Here is a 23088-nt window from a genome sequence, read left to right on the forward strand (position 1 = left end):
GAACAAATAACAATTAGATCTAATTCAAATCAAATACGGTACAACGTGCAACACAGTGACCATGCCTGCTGTGGCGTATTGTAAGGATTTCAGTGTCTTCTTGACACTAAAAGCTTATTCTCTGCTCTATAGCTTAAACAGCTCTAGTTTTCTTCTTGACGGAGAGTACTACATGCTTTACGGATCCAGTGAAGAAGCAGCTCATGTACAATGGTGGAGCTGGTCGAGGTTCACTGTGGCAGAGACACCCACGTTCGCATACTTCTGGGTAACAACAACCCTCCCCCCCCCAAAAAAAAAAATAAAATAAAATATAAATAATGAGTCAAGCAGAGTAAAAGCAACAGTGGGAAAATCTTTGATAAAGGCAAGTATAAAAAGTAATAAAAACGGGCCTCAACAATAATATCTAATTTAGAGCTAAGTAAAAGAACAAATTAACATAAAATAGCTTTTTAGTTTAAAAGTTTTCTTGTGCATTATCAGCAATTTATTTTTCTCTCCATCCCCCATCTCTCTCACGCTCTCTCATCCTCTCTGAATTTTATTTCTTCAATTAGATCCTTTAAATGTTGAAGCCCATCGATCAAGCTTTAATGTGTCAATCAGGGGAATTCCCTGTGTCTCTCGATGGCCTTGGAGGTCGAGACAGAATGCTGCATGCCATGCCACATGTGCCATTTGATCTCTCTCACATGTTCTTTCCATCCATGTTGAGAAAAGTCCATTCATAAATAATTTAGACTGATATCCAGCCTTTTATGTTTTCCATTCGATTGATTTTCCCCACTTTACAAGGCAGAGAGGGTATTTCTCTAGATATTCTCAATAAAACGACTGTATTCGATTTATTAATATTCATGAGGATCGTAAGCACGTGATCAAAAAGATCGTCGGAATCATGTATATTCAACAGCTCTGGATGACGTCATTTTTAGTTTTTTGCTTGGGAATCGAAAACCCTGATAGGTATTGGCATGAAACTAACAAGAAAAACACTAGAATACTATTTTCTAACTACCATATAAAGTGCAGCTCAAAAAATGCACGGGATCATATTTTTAAAAAGTTTTTCATCGGTCTCCCTAATAATAACAAATTTGCAATAACAGTTAAAAGCTACTGATATCCTTCAATCTGATTGGCTGATAGAAACTGTGCATTTGTTATTATGACAAGTCTTTATTAAACAGGACCTTACATCTTACTCTGCAGATTTGCCGCTGGTCGAGCAAACAATCAATCATCAAAAATAATTCAAAATTCATTTTTGCAAGATTGAAATATGAAATGATTTTCTAGTATAATTCATATTATTGACCCTTGATACTCAAGCTCCTAGTGGGGCTACCATTACAATGTACAAGTCCCAACTATATAAACTCTTGCATGATCCTTCGGCCCGTATTCTTAAGTTCGGTTTAATTAAAACTCTGGTTTCAAGTTGTGGTCTAACTATGGAGAGCCAGTTGTTTCATAAATCTCTAACATTAGAGGTTCAATGCATCAGCTCATTTGACTCCCAAAACATTATTAACTGCCTGGGAAGGATAAGTATAACAGTTGTCTTCAACATTGAATAATTAGTGAAGAGCACAGTTAACATGAGAAGCATACACTGTAAACAAAATTTTGAAATGTTTGGCTTCCCATAATTTTAGCAGAGTAAGACAATGGTCCAAGTTGAACCCGACTGCAGAATACGGGCCTCAGAGTACACTGTACTTTCATTAGGTTGCTTCCTTTGCTTTATTTTCTTCAATTATCTGCATGCTTTCAAAAAGGTGTTGTGCCATAGTGGTTTTCCTGCATTTCCCATTATATTGTCTTTTCATCATGGACAAAAAATAACGGAATTGCAAATGGAAAGCTGCTTGAATGATTACTTGAGAAAAGACACGAATCTGACCTTTGATGCGGTTCGTCGCGGAACTCCTTCCAATCTTGTAGAGTGGACATCGTGTACCAGTCAGCAATGGTTTCAGGCCATGAACATCCTTGAACTCCAACCCCCAAAGAATAGATCTCTAGGAGCTGACTTGTACAGTTATAATACCTACCCAGCATCCCTGTGCAAATCAAATTACACAGATTTTTACCTCCTGCATGAAGAGTGGCACGTGGAGATCAATGCCTTGCCTGAGGAACAAGCGCTGAAAGTGAAGTCCAGAGGTCCACGGGCAACATGGTGTGTGGTCCATATCAACTGACGTCTACAGATATTGTAATTCCCGCTGGCTTTGACCATGAAGTTCCAGTAGGAAACAAGATAGGTACATCTAGTTCATCAAGCACATGAAGCTCCATGCTTTTGTCTAAAATCCACAAATCTAGGGAAATGCCACTTCTATTCCCTGGCAGTTCTGGTAACAGTGGAAGATTGTTCATAAAGCGAGTGTGTCTCTGACTAGTTTTCTCACCGCTGTTCCAACTGAAGCATTGGTCGGTCCAGAGTTCTGGTAGCTGATCTGAAGAGTCATGAAGAGAAAAGAATAATTAAAGACTACAACACCTGGAGGCTTTTTCATAGAGCTGTTCCTAAGTTAAGAGCGACTTTAAGAACCACTGGTGACCCTTTCTTACGAGTTGAACCTTCGCCAATGAACATTTTGGTGTATACCATTCATCATAAGAAAGGATCACCAGTCCTTTAAGTCGCTCTTAACTTATGAACAGCTTTATGAAACACCCAACTGGTACCTTTTTGGTTACCACTACTAATACTAAAACCACTACCAATACTACTACAACTATCACAGACTACTACTACTACTACTACTACTATTACTAGGGACAGTGATTTTCCGTTTCAAAAAATTGCCTTTTCCGTTTCAGAAAATCTCAAATTCCGTTTCAGCATGTCAGAAAACGGAAATTCCGTTTCCCCATAGACTTTGTACACACGGAAAAGTGAAAATTCCGTTTACACATTTAATAGCAAAATCACAACACGCAAATCGCACTGGTCAAAATTTGTATCTGCTACTGTACCAACAACACAATAAAATCCGTTCTAATCGGATCTATGCGGGTGCATAAAATATTTCTACACACCCATTTTGCATGCATACATCCTCACCTTTCATATTATTAGCATTATTTCACGGTGAAATGATATTTCATCGATAATTTTGGGGGTTTTTGGACATCGTTATCATCAGTCAACGGCTATTGCCAATCCGCCATCTTGGATTTTAAGACCACGATATCGTGCTGTTACATCTTCAAACGTAGAGGGCAGCAACACACGACCGTGTAAGGAGTTGAACGATATGTGTGCATGTGAAGCCCAACCCGGCCGGCCGGGTACGGGTACGGTGCGGGGTACAATCGAGTGTGCTGATGTCAAGTGCAGTCACGATGTGTGAATTGTCATGATAGTAGCGAAGTGAGATCGTGTTTTCTGGGTTTTTTGGGCCATTTAATATTCTCATTTTGTTGTGATTTTGGAGTAATTTCTGTTGCTATTCTGTGTATTTTGAGGGAAAATACGTTTTCCGTGATTTTCCGTTTGAAATGCCACTTTCCATTTCAAAAGGCCCTTTCCGTGAATTCCGTCCGTTTTCCGCGATCGCGGAAAATCACTGTCCCTATACTACTACTACTACTACTACCACCACCACCACTACTGCTCATACTAATACTAAAACCACTACCAATACTACTACAACTATCACAGACTACTATTACTACTACTACTACTACTAATACTACTACTACTACCACCACCACTACTGCTCACACTAATACTAAAACCACTACCAATATTTACTTCTACAACTATCACAGACTACTACTATTACTACTACTGCTTCTATTACTACTACTTCTACTACCACTACTACTCCTACTACTACTAGCACAACCACCACTCTGATAGTAGCAATGATTAGTTATATTGACCGGTCTCGGTTTTGTGATGACGATGGTTTATCAAATTATCAAATAACAAGGATCCATATCAATATCTTACAAACAAAATATAATACACATCGTGTTTGCTCTGCAATATTACTCAAATATGTTACCTCTGAAACAGGTCAAATGCCTTCAGCTGTGCCTCAGGTAAACTGAGCTGTTCCTAAAGCATCTTGTGCATTAGTTCTTACCAATGCCCTCAATGATGTACATTATATTATAATAGTGCACAGAGAGGATATCTGATCAGTACATATATACATACCTTGAAGAGATATGGTTGTACATCAGAAAAGGACGTATTGAAGACTGTATCTAGCAGTGGTTGATTTGGAGCCTTCGGTAAATAATCATGTCTGTTCATAGCTTCTACTACGCATATCACCTTCTCACCAAGTAACTCGCCAAGCTTCTCACGGTAGGCTTGCCTCTCTGTGATCGTAATGATAATATATTATCTGGTTATAAATAATGCGCTTAAGACATACATTGTACGAATCTGAGCACTAACAGATTATTATGGTCATCGGATGCAGTCAGTCATTATCGCGCACCACTTACATCATCATCCACTCTCATGGGAGTATTCCAGCCTGTCGCAAGTGAGGCGCACACAAAACTGGATGAACTACAATGACTTCAACATTCTACTAGGAACTCATTTAGCACCTGAATAGAGAGTGGAAAATTGCGGATTAATAACTTGCCAAAGGACGCTAGGCCATGGTGGGATTAGAAAACATGACCCTCTGATTATGAGGCGAGTCAGAACCACTGCACCATGGCTCTTCCCTCCCTCTCAATCATGCTACAGCCTACAGGGCAATAGGAAGCCTTGAAGAGATGCGGTTCTACATCTGAAAATGGCATATGATTGATCAACACCTTTGCTGATAACTATATAGTATTTGGAAAAAGTCGGATTTTTCCTTTAAGATTTACTTACAAGAGTTAGACGAAGAGGGTGTAATATGTTTGTCTTATCACAACATTGAAATGTACATCCCAGAACAAATAGTTCCATTTTGGTAAAGTTATTATATTGAATATGGACTGTTATTAGAAATGAAAATTATATGTAATTATGTAAATTTGCTTGGGATAAAGTGTACTTCTTTTTTTAATGAAATTATATTACGAAATGGTGTTATAATTTAGTAAAGAGGAAGGATCTTGTGAAAGTGATTATGATACGCGGGAAGAAAACCCGCTTGGTCAGTAGAGATCGATTGTTTTGAGGTCATTGGTCAAGGTACTCAGTGAGGAGAGCAATCAGTCAGAGAGTCCTGTAGGATCCAGATAATTTATATCACAATCCTGTCGAGGTATGTTGATTGATATGTGCTATTTTATAAGAGAAGAATATCTATGTCTTGGAATATATATCTCTAAATCATTAACTATTATTAGAGCATTGAATCATATTTTTCTGTTAGGTCAAGGATACCTACTACGTGGCATGTTACGTAACAATCAATGTGTGTGTATATATGTATCGGGTACCTACCGACTCAAGATGGTAGCACTCTTTCCTTTTTGTCTTGGAATTGCCAAATTGGAGGAATATGTTTATGTAGATGTTTTTCTTTAACGCTCGATGAATTATTTACCTGGTGTATATAAATAGACGATAAGTAGAATTTATCAATGTGAATAATTCGTAAACCGGGAGATTTGGTAAATAGTAGCCTCAAGGTCAGGTAAGGTCAAATCGTTTCGTACTGATGGTTTCGATTAATTATCGATTTAACTTTAATCGATTAATACTTTCGCCAGTTCGGTTATATATTTTAGATTTTAGAACGATACGTGATCAATTTATATTATACAATCACATATATTAAGGATTGTTGTATCGTTTATTTATTTAGGAGTTCGAATGGTACTATGTTCATTTGTTGATGGAACTAGCTGGATTGCGATGAAAGATTTCTGGGTTTTCTACGAAGGTACGAAAAGTTATAAATTTTCCTTCAAATGTAATGACTGTGTGTTCAAAGTGATACCTTATAATATTTGGATAAAAATGATTGGTGAATTGCATTTTTCCTTCGAGCATTGAAGGCATTATTGATCATTTCCTTCTTTGGATCAAGGTGTTAGAATTAATAATTCTATTTTTGGTCAATATGATTTTTAGGACATTTACAGTTAACCGATTGTAATTTTCCTGTAAGATTTATAAGAAATCTAAGAGGTATAATGATATAGTTGAGTAGCTACTCATGCAAATGTATGTTATTATTCATTTTAGATTGCAGTGTTGGGTACCGGAATCTGACATTAGAAAACGATTGTTTTGGTCCTTGGTATGGTCTTTAGCCTGTATCTGCCCTAGTCGGGTGAGTCAAGATGGCCGTACTTAAAATATTGATACGTGCAGTATTTTTACAAAAATTAACGTTGTTTTGTGATCGATTACGGAAGTTTGAATTCGTGCGAGATATATAAAAGAGTGATATATTCGGAAAAATGTTTCCAATGGTTGCTATATAAATTGTGAATTCATATATTTTACATTGGAAGAAAATGATTGCAAAGGAGATCAATTTAAGCTTTAGAACCATAATAATCTATGATACTTGTGACTATTTAATTGTCGATAGCTGAGTTAATAACTTGTTATAAACATTGTTACTTTTCGGTTATTATCGAGCGCAGACTTTAACTATTTAATTGATTGCAAATCAGTAAAAATTACACATATTGCAGTAACCTGCTCAGTGATCGAAAAGTGTACTCGTAATATTAAGAATATATACTCCGTCTTGACATGTAAATGCTTTATTTCATGCTGTAATGATATTTTGAACATTATACTCATGTTCTTTATTGTTTCTCTCTTTTCTGCTTGCAGAGGTTTTTTTTTCCTTTTTGTTATTTTCTGAACAACTGTTGTGCTCAAGTGGGAAATTAAATTCCGCTCACAGCCTACAACTCTCGTCGTATCGTGTCTTTTGTGTTCTGGAGTGTCCTGACAACTTCCCCCAAAAATCCAGAATACTACAACTATAACAGTCAAATTCTGTTCTCCATAATTGCGCTACCTACACAACTGGTTGGATGTTAGTACTTCACTCACCGTGCTCATTAGTGAGTGTAACAACGTTGATGATTAGCGTCCATACTTCCCACGGTATGCTCTCATCTGGAAACGGCCAACGATTCTTCTTCTTCTCGTAAAACTCCAAGGAAATCTGGAAAAAATTGAAAGAAAAAGTATCTTAAATTGACAAGAAATAACAGGCAAATAATGTTATGTTGATTTCTTTTGTTGCTGCTATTCTCTGTAAGGGAGCATCTTGCTCGACAAGCGTAAGCTTTTTGAGGTGGTACCCGTTTTGTAACCTTTGTACATTCTATATTGTAACATCTGTAAAATGTATGAATGAATTTAAGACAAAACATTTATACAGTAAGATATGGTAAAAAAGGAAAGCATTGGTCGGAATGAGAAGCATACTCAAGACAAAGAAGATTATTGAATAAAAGACTACAAAGAGGGAGTCTCATCATGGCATTACGTCAAACCCCCGTTTGGAGAAAGACCGCAGTTCAGATTGCAAACTGCGGTTCTATACCCCATTTTGCGTTTGTAAATCCCAAAATCATTTCCAAGCCCAGGGGGCCGTTTCATAAAGCTGTTCGTAAGTTAAGGCGACTTTAAGAACGACTGGTGATCCTTTCTCGCGCGCTAAATCATCGCCAATGGTGTGTACCATTTACCGCAAGACAGGATCACCAGTCGCTCTTTATTTACGAACAGCTTTATGAAACACCCGCCTGATCAACCCCGCTAGGCCAGGTAATCCCTGCTGTCTCAATTTTACCTCCACAGGCCAGATTATGAGCGTTGAGCCAAGGACGAAATGATAAACAACAGCTGTGCTATTACGTAAGACTTCTCTGCCTGTAGTAGGACCTTCGGAATGAAATTATTGTATTCGATATTTAATCACGTTTTCAAAGGCATATTGTATTCAGAAATCCAATGTTAGTCCATTTTCAATTTTGAACGAAGAAAATCGACCTCGAAATAAGGAAAGTAAGTGAGTTAAAATGACGGCATGCTTTGCAGGGACCGCGCTCGGGCTGTTGTGTTATCTTCGGACCAAGTCAAGAAACAGGTGTTTTGATACTTAAATTGCTTGCTTCGGGCAGTTATGGTTTGTCGTACTTGGAGAAGAGAATTGATTGAGGGAAACGGGGTATAGTGTTCTCAAATGGAGGTTTTCGTCATGGCACAAGAGTCACTAGCCAATGTGGGAAAATACAAACCGATGTAAATGATGATGACACAAATCTACTAATACAAAATAATTAAACAATTCTTGGTTAAAAAAAAAACCTTTGATTGTAGTGATTTACCCAAAACAGTTAGCCACGCATATATTATTTGTAGCAATATACCTCGCTTGTTGTGATTTGTCAAAATGCCAGTTGTGGAGGCAATTTCAAAATGAGTGTGTACAAAAGTCAATAAAATGACCACTGAAGTGTCTGTTTGCATAAAAAATAAAATAAATAATAAATAAAATATATGTGCCAAAAGTTTCTAGAAGAAATTGTGTAATTGCTGAGATATTTACAAGAGAAGCATGGGATGCACACAAAATGTCAGCCTGAGGTCTTTTTCAAAGCAATAATAATACATGGTCCCACATGTGTTTACCTGTAATGGTGATCTACAGTGCAATCGTTTTCAGCTTTAATTTCATGATTTTACAAAATTCAGTTTATGTAGCTGTACCAGATTTAGATGCACAATAATAAAAATGACAATCTTGACTACACAGCCTTTCTCATGAAATCACTGTTTGCTGAAACACTTTCATTCAACTTAACCCTAAAAAGACTGGGGGGGGGGCTGATTCAGCCCCCCCCTCAACATTTTTCGCGATAAATCTGTAACGCGAAAAGCTGGCGCCGCGCCGTTCCATGACTTTTTTCTTTCAAGTCTTGCGCAACTTTTGAGACCAAATTTGCGACGCCCGGGTACGTGGTTCCGAAATTACGCAACATTTTGTAAGTGCATGTCGACCTGAAATTGCTAAAAAACGTGAATTTGTGTACAAATCCAATGCAAATTGTGTTTTTAGCCAAAATTCATAAATGTATCATTATTTTCAATTTTACTAATCAAACTCAATTAATTTCATCTTGTTTATGGTCAAAATAAAGTAGCGGACAATTTCCATTGAAAAAACAATAAAAAACAAAAAGTCGAAAAACAAAGAAATACATAAGAAATTTGAAAAACAATAAAATACATAAGAAAAGAATTGTGATATTGAATTTTTTTTAAAATACATTTGATCAGAATCGTTCAAAGAGTCTGTGAATAAAAAAATAGCAGTTTAGAGGCCTTATTTAGTTAATTAGAGCAAATCTTGGATTTTACGCATAAATTAGCATAATTAATGAATTATGAGATTTTTCGGAAAATTTGATCCTACAGTCTTGGAGATTATGCCATGGGTAATGCACGTGCCAATGTTCGTTGCGATCGCGCAGTCGACGGCCGAGATCATAGGGGGGGGGGGCTGAATCAGCCCCCCCCCCCCCCCAGTCTTCTTAGGCATCGAAATAGCCCAGTCTATTTAGGGTTAAACCTTGTTCTTTCCTGAAAAAATTACTTACCTGTCCACTGTGAAGCCCATCATTTGATTTTAAGATGTCCCTGAAACCAGAGACCTCTTTCTTCAAGAAAGCATCCAACTCTGCGGAGTCGCATCGGATCTGAATGAAGCAATTTGTTTTGAGATTTAAATCATTAAATTATCAATGTAGGGGCTGTCACTCAACAACAATTTCGCCATATATTCCACCGTATGAATGCTACATGTCATTCAGGGATTTTTTTTCTCCATTTTTGGGTCTACTTTCACAACCAAGTGCCTTAATCTGCAACATTGCAGTGAATGGGGGAATTTGGGGGAATCTTTTTCCAAGACTCTAGCATTTATTGAGCGAAATCGCCTCGAGCCCCCAAGTAATTTTTTTCCCATGATGTCGTCTCACCATTTTATCCTAATCTTTGATATAAATGCTTTTGCGCCGTTATTGATTTTCGACAAATAAAAGGCACATAAAAGGGACTTGCATTTGATTTTTTTAGTTGTGTTTAGATGCAACTGTGCTCCATAAGGGCAGAAGGAGCAAAACAGAAATAACTTTCTTTTCCAAGCTCAGCATTTTCAAGAAACTAGCTAGAAGATGGAAGCATATGTTGCTGGGTATTTCAGATTTCTGATAATCTTTCCCAACATTAATTGAGAACAAAGTCTGCCTGCATTTCCTTTAAGATTTTCTTCTAATAAATCCTTGATTTTATACCCTTTCATTAAACAAGATTTCTTGATTTTTTTTATATCATTCTTAAACACCTTGACCTTAAATACATTATTCAGATTACCCTTTATAGAAATAACTGCTTTATTTACACTTACATTTTATATGCCAATGCAATACATATTTTTAATAGTAAAACACAACCAGAAACCAGAAAAGCAAGGACAAGAACGCAAACATAAAGAGAAGAGATAAAAAAAGACAATGAGAAAGAGAAAGACTTACATAGCTGAAGTCAGTATAGTCACAGTCTAGTTCCACCATTCCTATCGTGCCAATAGAGTACGTCCCTTCCTGCTTGTACTGAAACTGAATGTAAATAAAAGGCACAACATAACAACAACAAAAGATCATCACTGCAGGCAGTGGTACCAGATTGTTCTGGCCAAACAAAGACTTGGTAGGGTGGGCTTTTGTGTTTACAATGGCCAGACCCCAAAGTTCAGAGCGTCCCTATGCCACTGACTGCAACAACATAAGATAGTGAATAAGGAAAAAAAATAACTCTTGGCTGTCCAAGTATCTCTCATAAAAGCACCACTTTCACATGGGTGCCATGAGTCATTTAACTCTTAACAATGAATGAACCTGACCGTGGTATTGTTTGTGAGGGTTGATTGATTTCCTCCTCTCCTTTTTTTTAAATAAGAAACTTCCTGGGTCTCCTGGAGGATGTATTCATTTTTGTTTACTTGTAAAGAAGGTACAATATCTCTTCAACTAAGTGGTTTCGAAAGAGAAATCAAAACTACAAAAACTATGGGACAAAGGGGCCTCAATACGGAAATACTTGGATGTGCAAAAATGCAGATGAAACACATCTACAGGTGTGTATCGATGCAAACAAAGCAAATGAAGAGTTAAGAATGAAACAAATAATGTCCAATTTTGGATCCACGTTCCCAACTCATTAAAACACCCTGGCACATACATGCACCTAATTTTACACATGCTACTAGCACTGCACCCAACAATTCTAGCTACTTAAAGATAAATTCCAGTTGTGGGAACGATCTCAAAATGACTTTTTACAGAATTTAATATAATGATCACCAAAGTGTCTGTTTGTATGAATAAAAAATATGTGCCAAAGGATTCTGGAAGAAATTGTGTAATTGCTGAGAAAGAAGCAAAATAAGCGCGGATTCGGTCACTTCCGTCGGGTCTTTATTCCAGCAATAATAATACACTGTCCCACGTGTGCCTATCTGTGTTGGCGATCTTCAGTGTGGTAGTTTTTTAGCTAGATATTATAATTTCACAAAGTTCAGTTTATGTAACTGTACCAGATCTAGATCCACGATGATATATCAATACTTTACCTTGGTTTTACAGACTTTCTCACGAAATCAGTGTTTTACTGCAACTACGTTCATTTAGCTTTAAACAAATTTACCACCCTAAGAAAATACTTAATTAAAAAAACCTTTGCTATTACGCTCCTGTCTCAAACATGTAGTTATTTCAAGATTCAATGCAACCGGACAAATTTCTAACTACTATTCCTACTACTCCTTCTCCCGAGTAATGATTGAAGGAAAAAAAATATTATTACCCAATTTACCTTTCCAGTTGTTCGATGAAAGAGAAGTGTGTGAAAGAGACTGAGAACAACCTCTTCAATCTGCCTCCCTTCGACAGTCTGTAAGAAAGATGATACCAATATACACATGTCAGTCAGAGGAAATTGTTAAAGTACAAAGCTTTCATAGGGCAATGGTTAATCTGCTTTGATCCTCAAATTGGCAATGAACATTATTTTCTATTCATGAGCATACTCTGAACAAAAATAGACTTGGATGCAACAATCCGAGTCAGAATAAATTATAAAAGTAACAACACATTGGCAAATAGCAATCATTTCAAAAAGTGAGTTTGTTTGTTTCGTTTTTTTCTTTCTTTTTACATTTGAATTTTTATTATAATTACATTGATACATGAGGGGCCTACAAAAATCAAGCATTTTTATATAGGCCTAGTTAAGCCCACATCATCGCAATGTGAAAACATTGTGCTGCGTCTCGTGCTTCAACAGATAAAGAATGCTCACTTGTAAAAAATGACATTACATGAAACTTCTTGTAATACATTCCAATATCTAGAGCCCCTTTTTTATATTTGCTGTGAATTACATCTTTCTACAGAACATGGTTTATCTGCTTTACAGTACATGTACATGTAGGACTCATGACCTCTAATTTTTTAAATACATTTACAATGCCTTTGCCAATTTTGTATATTCAATGTGAATTAACTACTGTATCTTTCTACAAAAGAATGTTAATACTTTACCAATTCAAATGTTTGTGATCGAGCATTCATGGTTGATTGGATCTGTATAGTTCCTTCTTAAGCTGATGGAATTACTGATCTATAATGACCTGAAAAAAAACCAATGAATAAACATATTGTTTATATCATAACCTTGTTCCTTAAATGAGTGTCTACTAGTATTGCAATGGCAGTTTAAATCTTATTCTTTGAATGATAAGAATATCATATTATTAAATATGGTCAGTCACTAGATTTATGATAGGCATAAATTATGAAAAAAAAATCATATTTTGAAAATTTGACCAAACATGAGAATCCTGTTTCATCGCACCACTATTGGGTGTTGCAAGAAAATATTTAAAATCAATTACAAATTTGAGATGCAAATTTCAAGTGATGGATTATTTTTAACTATATACCTAAATCAAATCATTATACTAATAGCGAATAGGCATGAGTGCGAGATTTTGCATGAGGTGAAAGAAAGATGCTCTATTCAACGAGGCGTTAGCCGAGTTGAATAGAGCGTTTCTTTCTTCCACCGAATGCGAAATCACGCACTCTTGCACGAATAAGAATATTCGCTATTTGTGTTGTACAACGCCTCGGAATTTAGCAAAAATATGAAAAAAAACAAGAGTTTATCCCTGTAGTAATCTTTGAAAAGGGAGCAAAAATACTGTAAGCGAAAAGCAAAATCCCACAAGCGCACATGACCTTGGGCAGCATTGCGCATTTAGCCAGCAGGCTTATACGCGTATTGCACCTTCATTTTTACTGAGCGCAATGAATTAAATCGTATTGTGACGTCACCTCCTAAAGCCGTACAACGGTACATTTTTTATGGTACGTCTTGTGTGCAACGGTACGAATGTTTGACATTCAGCCTCCCATTTGCTCGCGTACAACAAGCTTAGTAGGCGTTGTACAATGTATACTAGTCGGTGCAAGAAGCAGACCATCATCAGTCAATTGCAATTTTGGGACCTAAATTTGACTTGCGATCAAATGCAAGATTCTTCAGTAGAGGTGCCGGTCCAAAAATTGGGATTGTCCCAGAAAACAAGGATATCATCATAAACTAAGAAAAATCATATCTTGATAAATTGGGATTGTCCTTGTTTATAGGGACATAAATTTGACTTGCGATCAAATGCAAGATTCTTCAGTAGAGGGGCCGGTCCAAAAATTGGGATTGTCCCAGAAAACAAGGATATCATCATCAACTAAGAACAAGTGGAATGCCTCTGGCCGTCTCACCTGCATCACGCGATTCAATATAGCAGCAGTGCTGATTTTGAAAACTACTATAACTCGCACAAGATGTTCAGTGATACTTGGTTACTCTTATTTCCACGTTTTATGAACTAGACCAATACACTTATAGAGATATGATGGCAATTCAACAAATACCCCCAACGTGGCCAAAGTTCTTTGACCTTACATGACCTTTGACCTTGATCATGTGACCTGAAACTCGCACAGGATGTTCAGTGATACTTGATTACTATTATGTCCAAGTTTTATGAACTAGACCAACACACTTTCAAATTTATGGCTGTAATTCAACAGATACCCCTAATTCGGCCAAAGTTCATTGACCCTAAATGACCTTTGACCTTGGTCATGTGATGTGAAACTCATGCAGGATGTTCAGTGATACTTGATTAACCTTATGTATAAGTTTCATGAACTAGGTCCATATATTTTCTAAGTTATGATGACATTTCAAAAACTTAACCTTAGGTTAAGATTTTGATGTTGATTCCCCCAACATGGTCTAAGTTCATTGACCCTAAATGACCTTTGACCTTGGTCATGTGACATGAAACTCGGGCAGGATGTTCAGTAATACTTGATTAACCTTATGGCCAAGTTTCATGAACTAGGTCCATATACTTTCTAAGTTATGCTGTCATTTCAAAAACTTAACCTCAGGTTAAGATTTGGTGTTGACGCCGCCGCCGCCGTCGCCGTCGCCGCCGCCGTCGGAAAAGCGGCGCCTATAGTCTCACTCTGCTATGCAGGTGAGACAAAAATCATATCTTGATAAATTGGGATTGTCCTTGTTTATAGGGACATAAATTTGACTTGCGATCAAATGCAAGATTCTTCAGTAGAGGTGCCGGTCCAAAAATTGGGATTGTCCCAGAAAACAAGGATATCATCATAAACTAAGAAAAATCATATCTTGATAAATTGGGATTGTCCTTGTTTATATGGACATTTTTTTTCTCACTTACCCCTGCAAATTGATCGCAAATATTCGCGATCAATTGCTAAAATTCTATTGCAATTTTACAACTGATGAATCAATGTTAGCTGTAGCAAATCAGATTGAACTTCTTGTTTCAAGGGGCAGATTAGCAATCAATCACTAATTTGCAATTAACTACAAGACATATAATTGATTTAGGGACCAAAAATAAACTTGCAATTGATTGCAAGTTTCTTGTAACACCCCGTATTGCAACACCCCATAATGGGGTGTTACAAGAAACTTGCAATCAATTGCAAGTCTATTTTTGGTGCTAAAAATAGCATTTGGTGCTAAAAATAGCATTTTTGGTGCTAAACATAGATTTAGTGACCTCAATTCCCCCTAGTTCACCGTCTATTTTTCACGACTATTAACTTGCCGTCTTTCAATATTAAATAATCTTGTTAAGTAACCCGATATGTTTACAATGACTAGCGCACTTGATTGGTGTCTGCATTTGAAAGGTGAATGAACTTATTTCCTAGATTTCTTGTGTTGAGAAATCTTTGAAAACTGAGACAGTCCCTGCAAACTGGGATGATCCAAATTTTCTGACCAGCACGCGCACCTCTACTGTTCTTTGCAAGTCAATTTCTGCGAGTTGGGCAGAGCCAGAGCTTTGATAAGGGATATAAAAAAAATTCTTCATAAATTTTACTAACAATCACTAAAATGTCCCTTTTTAAATGAGGATATATGAAAAGAATCAGCCCCCCCCCCTGCTCACATTACGCCGATGAGATTACGTATCATTTTCACAAATTCCTACAAGTAGTCAATTTTTTTGTCCTTTTCAGTTAAGTATATCAAATATTTCAGCTCATCCTGCTTGTATTAATTGCTTAGAATTTATGCATCGTGGGATTACTTCTCCCTAAATGTCCCGACTTAACCCTAGGAAGACTGGGGGGGTGATTCAGCCCCCCCCCCTCGACATTTTTGCGATAAATCCGCCGTTTGAAAATTTGTTACCGCATCGCTCACCGACATATTACTTTCAAGTCTCGCGCAACTTTTGAGACCAAAATTGTGACCCCCGGGTACACAGTTCCGAAATCACGCAACATTTTGATTGAACAGTAGAGGCGCACGGCCAATATTGGAGACTGTCTCCAATGTGGGAGATTATCTCCAATATCAGAGACTTTTGTAAAGAATTTGGGTATCCAATTTCAGAGACAGTCTCCAGTTTTGGAGTCCAATTTCCTTTGTTTACATTTGCTGCAAAAGGATTACCTTGGCGGCAAATACAAATGTGATAAGCAGATTCCTCATGAAAAATTAACCCTTTTCACCGTCTACTTTAAATATTCACCGTCTACTTTTGTTTTGATAAGGATTTTTGTTGTTAATCACACACAAAACAAATGGGCTTCTGACCTCAGTGAGACAAAATTTTGGGTGGAAAAAAATCATGCTTTTGTTGGTGTTGTTTCTTTTGTCCTTTTGCAAAGCAAGTCTCCAATGTGGGAGATTGTCTCCCCTATTGGAGAGAGTCTCCCATATTGGCCGTGCGCCTCTACTGTTGAAAGTGCATGCAGACCCAAAATCACTCAAAACCGTGAATTTGTGTACAAATTCAATGGGAATAGTTTTTTAATTTAGCCACAATTCATAAAATGTGTCTAGGCCTATCATTATTTTTCCTTTTACTGCTTAAAATCAATTAATTTTATCTTGTTTATGGTCAAAATAAAGTCCCCGACAATTTCCATTGAAAAAACAACGAAATACATAGTCATAAGAAATTTAGAAAACAATAGAATACATAAGAAAATAAATGTGATGTGTTACGCGATGCACGCGGGGAAGAATAGGAATAGGCGCGGCGTAAACATCGGGCTGCTGCCACAGTGAGTAGCCGTTTTGGACTAGCTTGGCTGCCGGAGCTTGGACTCCGAGTTGGAGGAGGTTCGGCCAACTTCGCGGAAGGCTTGCGCTGGGTCCTGTAAATTCTCCGGGCAGCTCGGCCACGCCACCACGTTGTCGTTCTTGCCGTTGCAGCTCCTCGTTAACTTAAATCTGTTATCACTCACTCTCCAACGTCAATTATACGTACGGCATTATACTCAGCAGGAATTCCGTATGTATAGCAGATTCACAAGTGAAAACAAAAATCAGTGTAGATTCTTGGAATTTCAAGATCAAGACAGACGTAATGAAATTCTTTTGTTGACGAAATAAGTGACTCGGCCGGATGTCTCAATTGAAAACTGTATCGTCGACAGAGCAAAATTAAAAGAAAAAACGCCTTCCACAGCCCGGTTCCACAGATCATCATCATCATTGTCATCATCACCATCACCCCCCCCCCCAAAAAAAAAAAAAAAAAAAAGGACATGTACACCCAAACAAAAACTTGATTTGAAAAAAAATTGAAAAATCCAACGAGCACAACACGAAATTTAAATCAAAATCGGATCCCAGAAGGAAAAACCAGTAAGACCAGTAATTTTTTTTACTGGTTTCCAGTATATTTTTACTGCATGGGCCAGTTGATTTTTAACTGGACCAGTAAAAATCAACTGGAGACCAGTTCCAACAATTGCATTCCAGTTGAAGCAAAGTAGTAATACCAGTTGAATTGTTTTTCATCAAACTGGTGTTACTGGTCCAATAAATAATGACTTTATTTCAAGTCAGATCATTTGACGAATTATGGAAAATGAATCTTGCAATTTAGAGAAAGTTATTATCGTAATCATTGTTATCATCATTCTTCTTATAATTATAATAATTATTATTATTATGATTATTATGATCATTGGTGTTATCATTCTTATTACTGTTATCATTGTTATTGATATTGTAATTATTATTAATATTATCATAATTATCAAGTATTAACATTATCATTAAAATAATTATTTCCTTTAATTATGATTAACATCAAAGCAAGATATATTCCTCTGATATAGTCAACTGGTCTAAAGTAATTCAATGTTAGAAATTGAACTGGTCAAGACCAGTAATACCAGTAATTCTGATGAGGCTGATCACGTGGTTTACCTCATAGTTGCATATTTCCTTTTTTTAAAGAAAAATCAGGATTTAGAATGGAATATCCTTGCAATATAATGGCACTCATTGTTGTTTAAAAACTTTCCAAATAAGTGTGTGAACTAATTCACAATGAAAATGTGTAATTTCATATATCACATTTAAGATAAAAAAAAAAAAAAAAGATTAATTTACTAACCATCTTTTCCATCACATTTCACTGACCATATATAACAAACCAAATGCATGTAATAAATTGATCCAGTAAGACCAGTACGAGGACCAGTTCGACCAGTTCGAGGACCAGTAGAAAATACCGGTAAAGACCAGCTCGAATATTGGATACCAGTATGACGACCAGTGAGACCAGGAACAAGACCAGTATAAATTTCCACTAATTCAAGACAAGTTTAATTTTTAACTGGACCAATCAGTATGACCAGTTAGACCAGTAAACCGATGTTCCAATTTCCAGAGTTACCAGTTAAAATTCTACTTGTCCAGTGGAACTGGTTTTTCCTTTTGGGATGTAAAATAAGTTTCGCTTGATTTCACAAAACAGTTGCACATCCTGCCGGCCTATACAAAATGAGGAGACCATGGGTGTCGATCGGTATTCTTGGTTGGGGGGATGATTGACACAAATGTTCTTGTGGATGGGGATCTTTCAACATTACCCCCACTAAAATCACAAGTTAGGACATTTGGGAGTGGTTGATATGCATGGTGTTCTTGCAGTGGCGTACCGTGAGTCACGGCATTGGGGGGGGGGGCACCAGCAAAATTTTTGAGTCACTTAGTGAGCGCGCGAAGCGCGCTCAGTTGCCAGGTATACTGACCTAATAGGGACATTTTAAGGACAGTGCCATTAAACGGATATGCTCAAATAATGCGAGCGCGAAGCGCGAGCTGAAAATTTTTGATATGCAGACCAAAAAAGGACATTATAAGCAAATTTTTGTAATCATGATACATACCTGTCTCGCTAAACAAACAATGCGAGCGCGAAGCGCGAGCTGAAATTTTTTGTAAATATTGACCCCAAATAAGGACATGTTAAGGACTATATTTTAGGAATCCATTAAGAGTATACATATCTCACCATAGTCATCTAATGCGAGTGCAAAGCGTTTGCTGATTTTGCTACATCTAAACACATGAAGCACTTTTTGTAGTCATTGTAATCATGATAATACGCATCTCACTCATCAAATATTGCGGGCGCGAAGCGCGAGCTGAAAATTTAGGATATTCAGACCTGAAGAGAGGCATTCTAAGGCCTGTTTGTAAGAATTCACTAAGACCATACGATACGTATTTCACTAATTAAACAAATGATGCGAGCGCGAAGCGCGAGCTGAAAATTTTTTATATTCAGATCAGAAAAAGGGACATTTTAAGGACTGATTTTTAGGAATTCATGAAGAGCAGACATATCTCACCAATCTACTAGTGCGAACGTAAGCACGGACGGGAAATGTTTTATATTAACACCTTAAAATGGGGCAATCACTTTAAGTAGTCATGAAAAAGAACCATATGTCACTACATAAAACAATAATAAGTCGAAGTGCAAGGAAATATATTTGGTGTATATTGACTTAAAAACGTTAAACAGACAATGCGAGTACCGGGAACAATGAAGACATCTAGGCCTGAGCAAAATAAAGTTATGAAAAAATGTTTCTTATGTATTATAACATAACATTATTATAATTTAACATTATAATGAACAATAATTTCTTAATTCCCACTATATACGTTTCTCTTCCTTTCTCCTCTTCCCCGCTTTTTTTTTGCCAGCCGATTGGGGGGGGGGCACGTGCCCCCATGCCCCCCCCCCCCCGTAGTTACGCCACTGTGTTCTCGGAAATTCTTTCATTGTTGCAGTGTACTGTATTTATATATTTTTTTTGAAAATTCAATTTGTGTTACAAGTAAGCCTATTCTAAACTCATACTACAGAAAAAATGACAAAAATTGTCTGGACCATGTACAAAGTGATCTGTTTATTGAACATGATGTATACAACTTCTCTCTTAAATCTAACCCGACTGGCAATATCTTTTTTCTTCTTAATGCATGATGCTAAAATGCAGATTCGGACAAATTAAGACTAGCACAAATTACAAACTGTGTGGCTTCTCGTGCGCCATCGGGCTTACCGTCATTCCTTAGACGATTTTAACATGTTTTAAATGCTTTATAAGTGCATGAAACAAAAACAAACATAAAAACAATCAAAACTCAACTATCATGTTATGATATTTCTCCAACATTTTCTTGAACCATCAGTGTGTAATATCAGCTAATATATGTGTTAAAATGAAATTTACGTACCGCATGAGTGTGCTCATATAGAATGCAAAACTGTCATCCCTTTCCAAACTCAAAAGAGATTTCTTTTTGCCAAAATACGAACAAATCAATCAAGTTTAGTTATTCAAGTCCATAACAATAACAAGAATAACATGGAAAAAAAACAGCCGATGTTTATATCCGAAGATACGCTTTAGAGATAAATGAATGATTATTCTTTCTGAAACCATTAATTGATTTCACTTATTGAAAAATTGTAAAAATATGATCATATTACTGGTGGGATGGAACACCCTATCAACAAAAGTTGTTTTTCGTCGGGGTCCTTTTATGTCATGTGTCAAAAAATATCATCTACATAAACATTTCATTCTTTTTCATCTTGAACCTCCACCCATCTGTTTAAAAGTCCTGGAAAAGAATGTTTTTATTTTAAACAATATACACAAATTGCGAGGGAAACAAACTGATTGATGGCATACTATAATCATCACTATAATCATCATGATCAAACTTTTCGTTTTTTCATCATCATTATTATAAATTTTCTACCCTAAATTATTGGGGGGATGATAATACAGGCCACCCCCCCCCCACTTGAAATATTGGGGGGGGGGATATATCCCCCCCATCCCCCCCCCCTGATCGACACCCATGGAGGAGACTGATTATCATCCACTCACTATTTCTTTTGTATTTTGTTACATGGAAAATTTGAAAATTTCTAATAATTTGTTTCTCCTCATTGTCAAGTGAAACAATGATTCCTCTCTGAGCATTAGGAATTAGTATTGTTTAATATTTGGTTCATTCAGTAATTGGTTCTATATTGTTAAATCTGTGAAAATGAATTATTGTATTATTCAAACAATTAAAAAAAAAAGAAATAGTGAGTGAGCGGGACATATCATCAACTGCATGTCTCATTTGCTTGTTGCTGAGTTTTTTGTGCATATCACTATTTTGTGAACAATCATAAGCCAGCAAAATTTAAAAATATCGTAACTTTCTTATTTTACATCCGATTTTGATGAAATTTTCAGCGTTTTGCTATAGTTTGATTTTTCTCTATTTATTCAAATCAACTAATGGTTGGGGGTGGACTTGACCTTTAAAAGTTTAAGTTGTGAGTAAATGGATATAGGTGTCGATCAGTGCTCAAGTGGGGGGGGGGGGGCGATATGATGACCGGGCGTATGCAGAATATTTTCCCGGGGGAGCTATATAGGGGTAACTCCTATAGCTAATGCGTACAAGTTTTCAAAGAATCTCGAAAGCAAAGCAACCGAGCTTGCCATTGGGGTGATTTTGCATTTTCTAAAGTGGGGATGGTGAAGAAGGATTTCTTGCACACTTTCAGTTTTTGAAAAAAATAGTGGTAAAAAGATTATATAAAAAAAATATGGGAACTGCCCCCACGCTACGTACGGCCATGGGATAACTGACCCAACTTTTGTTCTCGGGGGGGGGGGGGGGGGGGGGTAAGTAGCATATAATATGAGTCTGAAATTTAGACGCAAAATCAATTTTTTTATGCTTGTTGGCCCCTTTGATACAGAAATCTAATTTTGTTATAGATTTTGACATATAAAAAACAGATATAGAGTATATAAAAAAATTACCCCTTTTTCTTCCATGGCCCCAGCCGGACATGACCCCTATTGGGGGTAGTCTTTAAGACGACATTTGAAAGTACAAGCTCTATTTCTACGTAATTACTATACGTATAGACGTACTAGATCAATTTTAATTGACATGAAATTGAGCAATTTGGAGGAATTTTATCGGTTTTCGGAGTTATTAACCTTTTATACAATCTTTTAATGTTCAATTCTCAATTCTTTTAAATGTTCTCCACTTATTTTACATCATAAACCGGGATAACAGATCACAAAAATGAAATGACAGTCAAAAGGGTATAATTAAATAAATTTCTAAAAGATAATGTCATGTATAAAATAATAAAAATGTTATTCTCTTCCATCGTGGATTTTTTTGTTATTTCTCCATCTATCTATTTAACAATATATAAAAGGAATGGTTCATATTCAATAACATAATATTAAAGTATTCAGAGAAAAAAATGCGTGTATACGACAATCATTATATTTTTTGCGATTATATTGTTATATGATTCATCATAAACATTATGATGTTCGACCGCAACTTATTGGGGAGGGGGTGATTACACACGCCACTCCTACTTAAAATGGGGGATATATCCCCCCCCCCCGTGATTGATAACCATAAATTGAATGAGTCCGAACATCAAAATAATTATGATAACCATCACTACCATCATCACGATAATCATTATCATCATTATAGTGATGATGATGATGATAATACTATAATGATAATAGTAATAATAATTATTAAAATGATAATAATAATAATAATTATAACAACAATAATAATATACTATCATTATTATCATGATCATACTTGTCATAATAATGATTCATCATATCAGAATAGGATCTTCGATCTTAAATTATTTGCGGGATGATTACACAGGCCATCACCCCCCCCCCCCTTGAAATACTGGGGGATAAATCCCCCGCCCCCCGGGATCGACACCCATGCCTACGCTTATGTCTTTCATTCCACTTTATTTTATGCTCATATATCAGGTACATAGTGCAATGATATGCCACTCAGTATATGCGCAGATGATCACCACTATCATTTTGCAGACTTCAGACCTCTTTGAACCCCTTCAAACCCCTTCATATACCGGTGTTTTGGCTCAGTTGGTAGAGTGTCCATCTCACAACCGGGAGGTCGGGGGTTCAAACCCCGGCCGCGTCATACCAAAAGACGTTAAAAGATGGGAGTTGCTGCTACCCTGTTTGGCGTTCAACGATTAAAGGGATAGAGCCTCGTCGATTTGGCGCTGCACAGCGGCTGCCGGGCCCACGATCAATTGGGCAAAGTAAATTTTCGGATTATTTCATTTCATGTCT

At 36.7% G+C, this 23088-nt stretch overlaps 1 protein-coding gene across 2 annotated transcripts; it reads right to left on the reverse strand.

Annotated features, from left to right (window-relative positions):
- Nucleotides 1-1748: 1748 nt before the first annotated feature.
- LOC129263702 (autophagy-related protein 101-like) lies at nucleotides 1749-17034 on the reverse strand. Of its 2 annotated transcripts, none has more exons than XM_064101156.1 (8): nucleotides 16863-17034; nucleotides 12562-12650; nucleotides 11834-11911; nucleotides 10495-10578; nucleotides 9559-9657; nucleotides 7001-7115; nucleotides 4184-4350; nucleotides 1749-2468 (listed from the first exon to the last, which is right to left on the reverse strand). In XM_064101156.1, exons 2-8 carry the CDS (start codon nucleotides 12589-12591, stop codon nucleotides 2385-2387), a joined length of 657 nt encoding a protein of 218 aa, XP_063957226.1. In that variant the 5' UTR covers nucleotides 12592-12650; nucleotides 16863-17034; the 3' UTR covers nucleotides 1749-2384. The 2 variants fall into 2 exon arrangements, with proteins under 2 accessions (XP_063957226.1, XP_063957227.1); XM_064101157.1 differs by having other exon boundaries at nucleotides 16840-17007.
- Between the last annotated feature and the right edge of the window lie 6054 nt (nucleotides 17035-23088).

Source organism: Lytechinus pictus, chromosome 6 (genome assembly GCF_037042905.1).
Source record: "Lytechinus pictus isolate F3 Inbred chromosome 6, Lp3.0, whole genome shotgun sequence".
Taxonomy (NCBI): Eukaryota; Metazoa; Echinodermata; class Echinoidea; order Temnopleuroida; family Toxopneustidae; genus Lytechinus; species Lytechinus pictus.

Excerpts from the sequence above, each read along its gene's own strand:
- LOC129263702 (XM_064101156.1), bottom strand. The coding sequence starts at position 12,591 with ATGAATGCTCGATCACAAACATTTGAATTG. Across the intron at positions 4,351-7,000 it reads TACACTCACTAATGAGCACG|AGAGGCAAGCCTACCGTGAG; the intron begins GTGAGTGAAGTA and ends TTACGATCACAG. Across the intron at positions 2,469-4,183 it reads TACAACCATATCTCTTCAAG|ATCAGCTACCAGAACTCTGG; the intron begins GTATGTATATAT and ends ATGACTCTTCAG.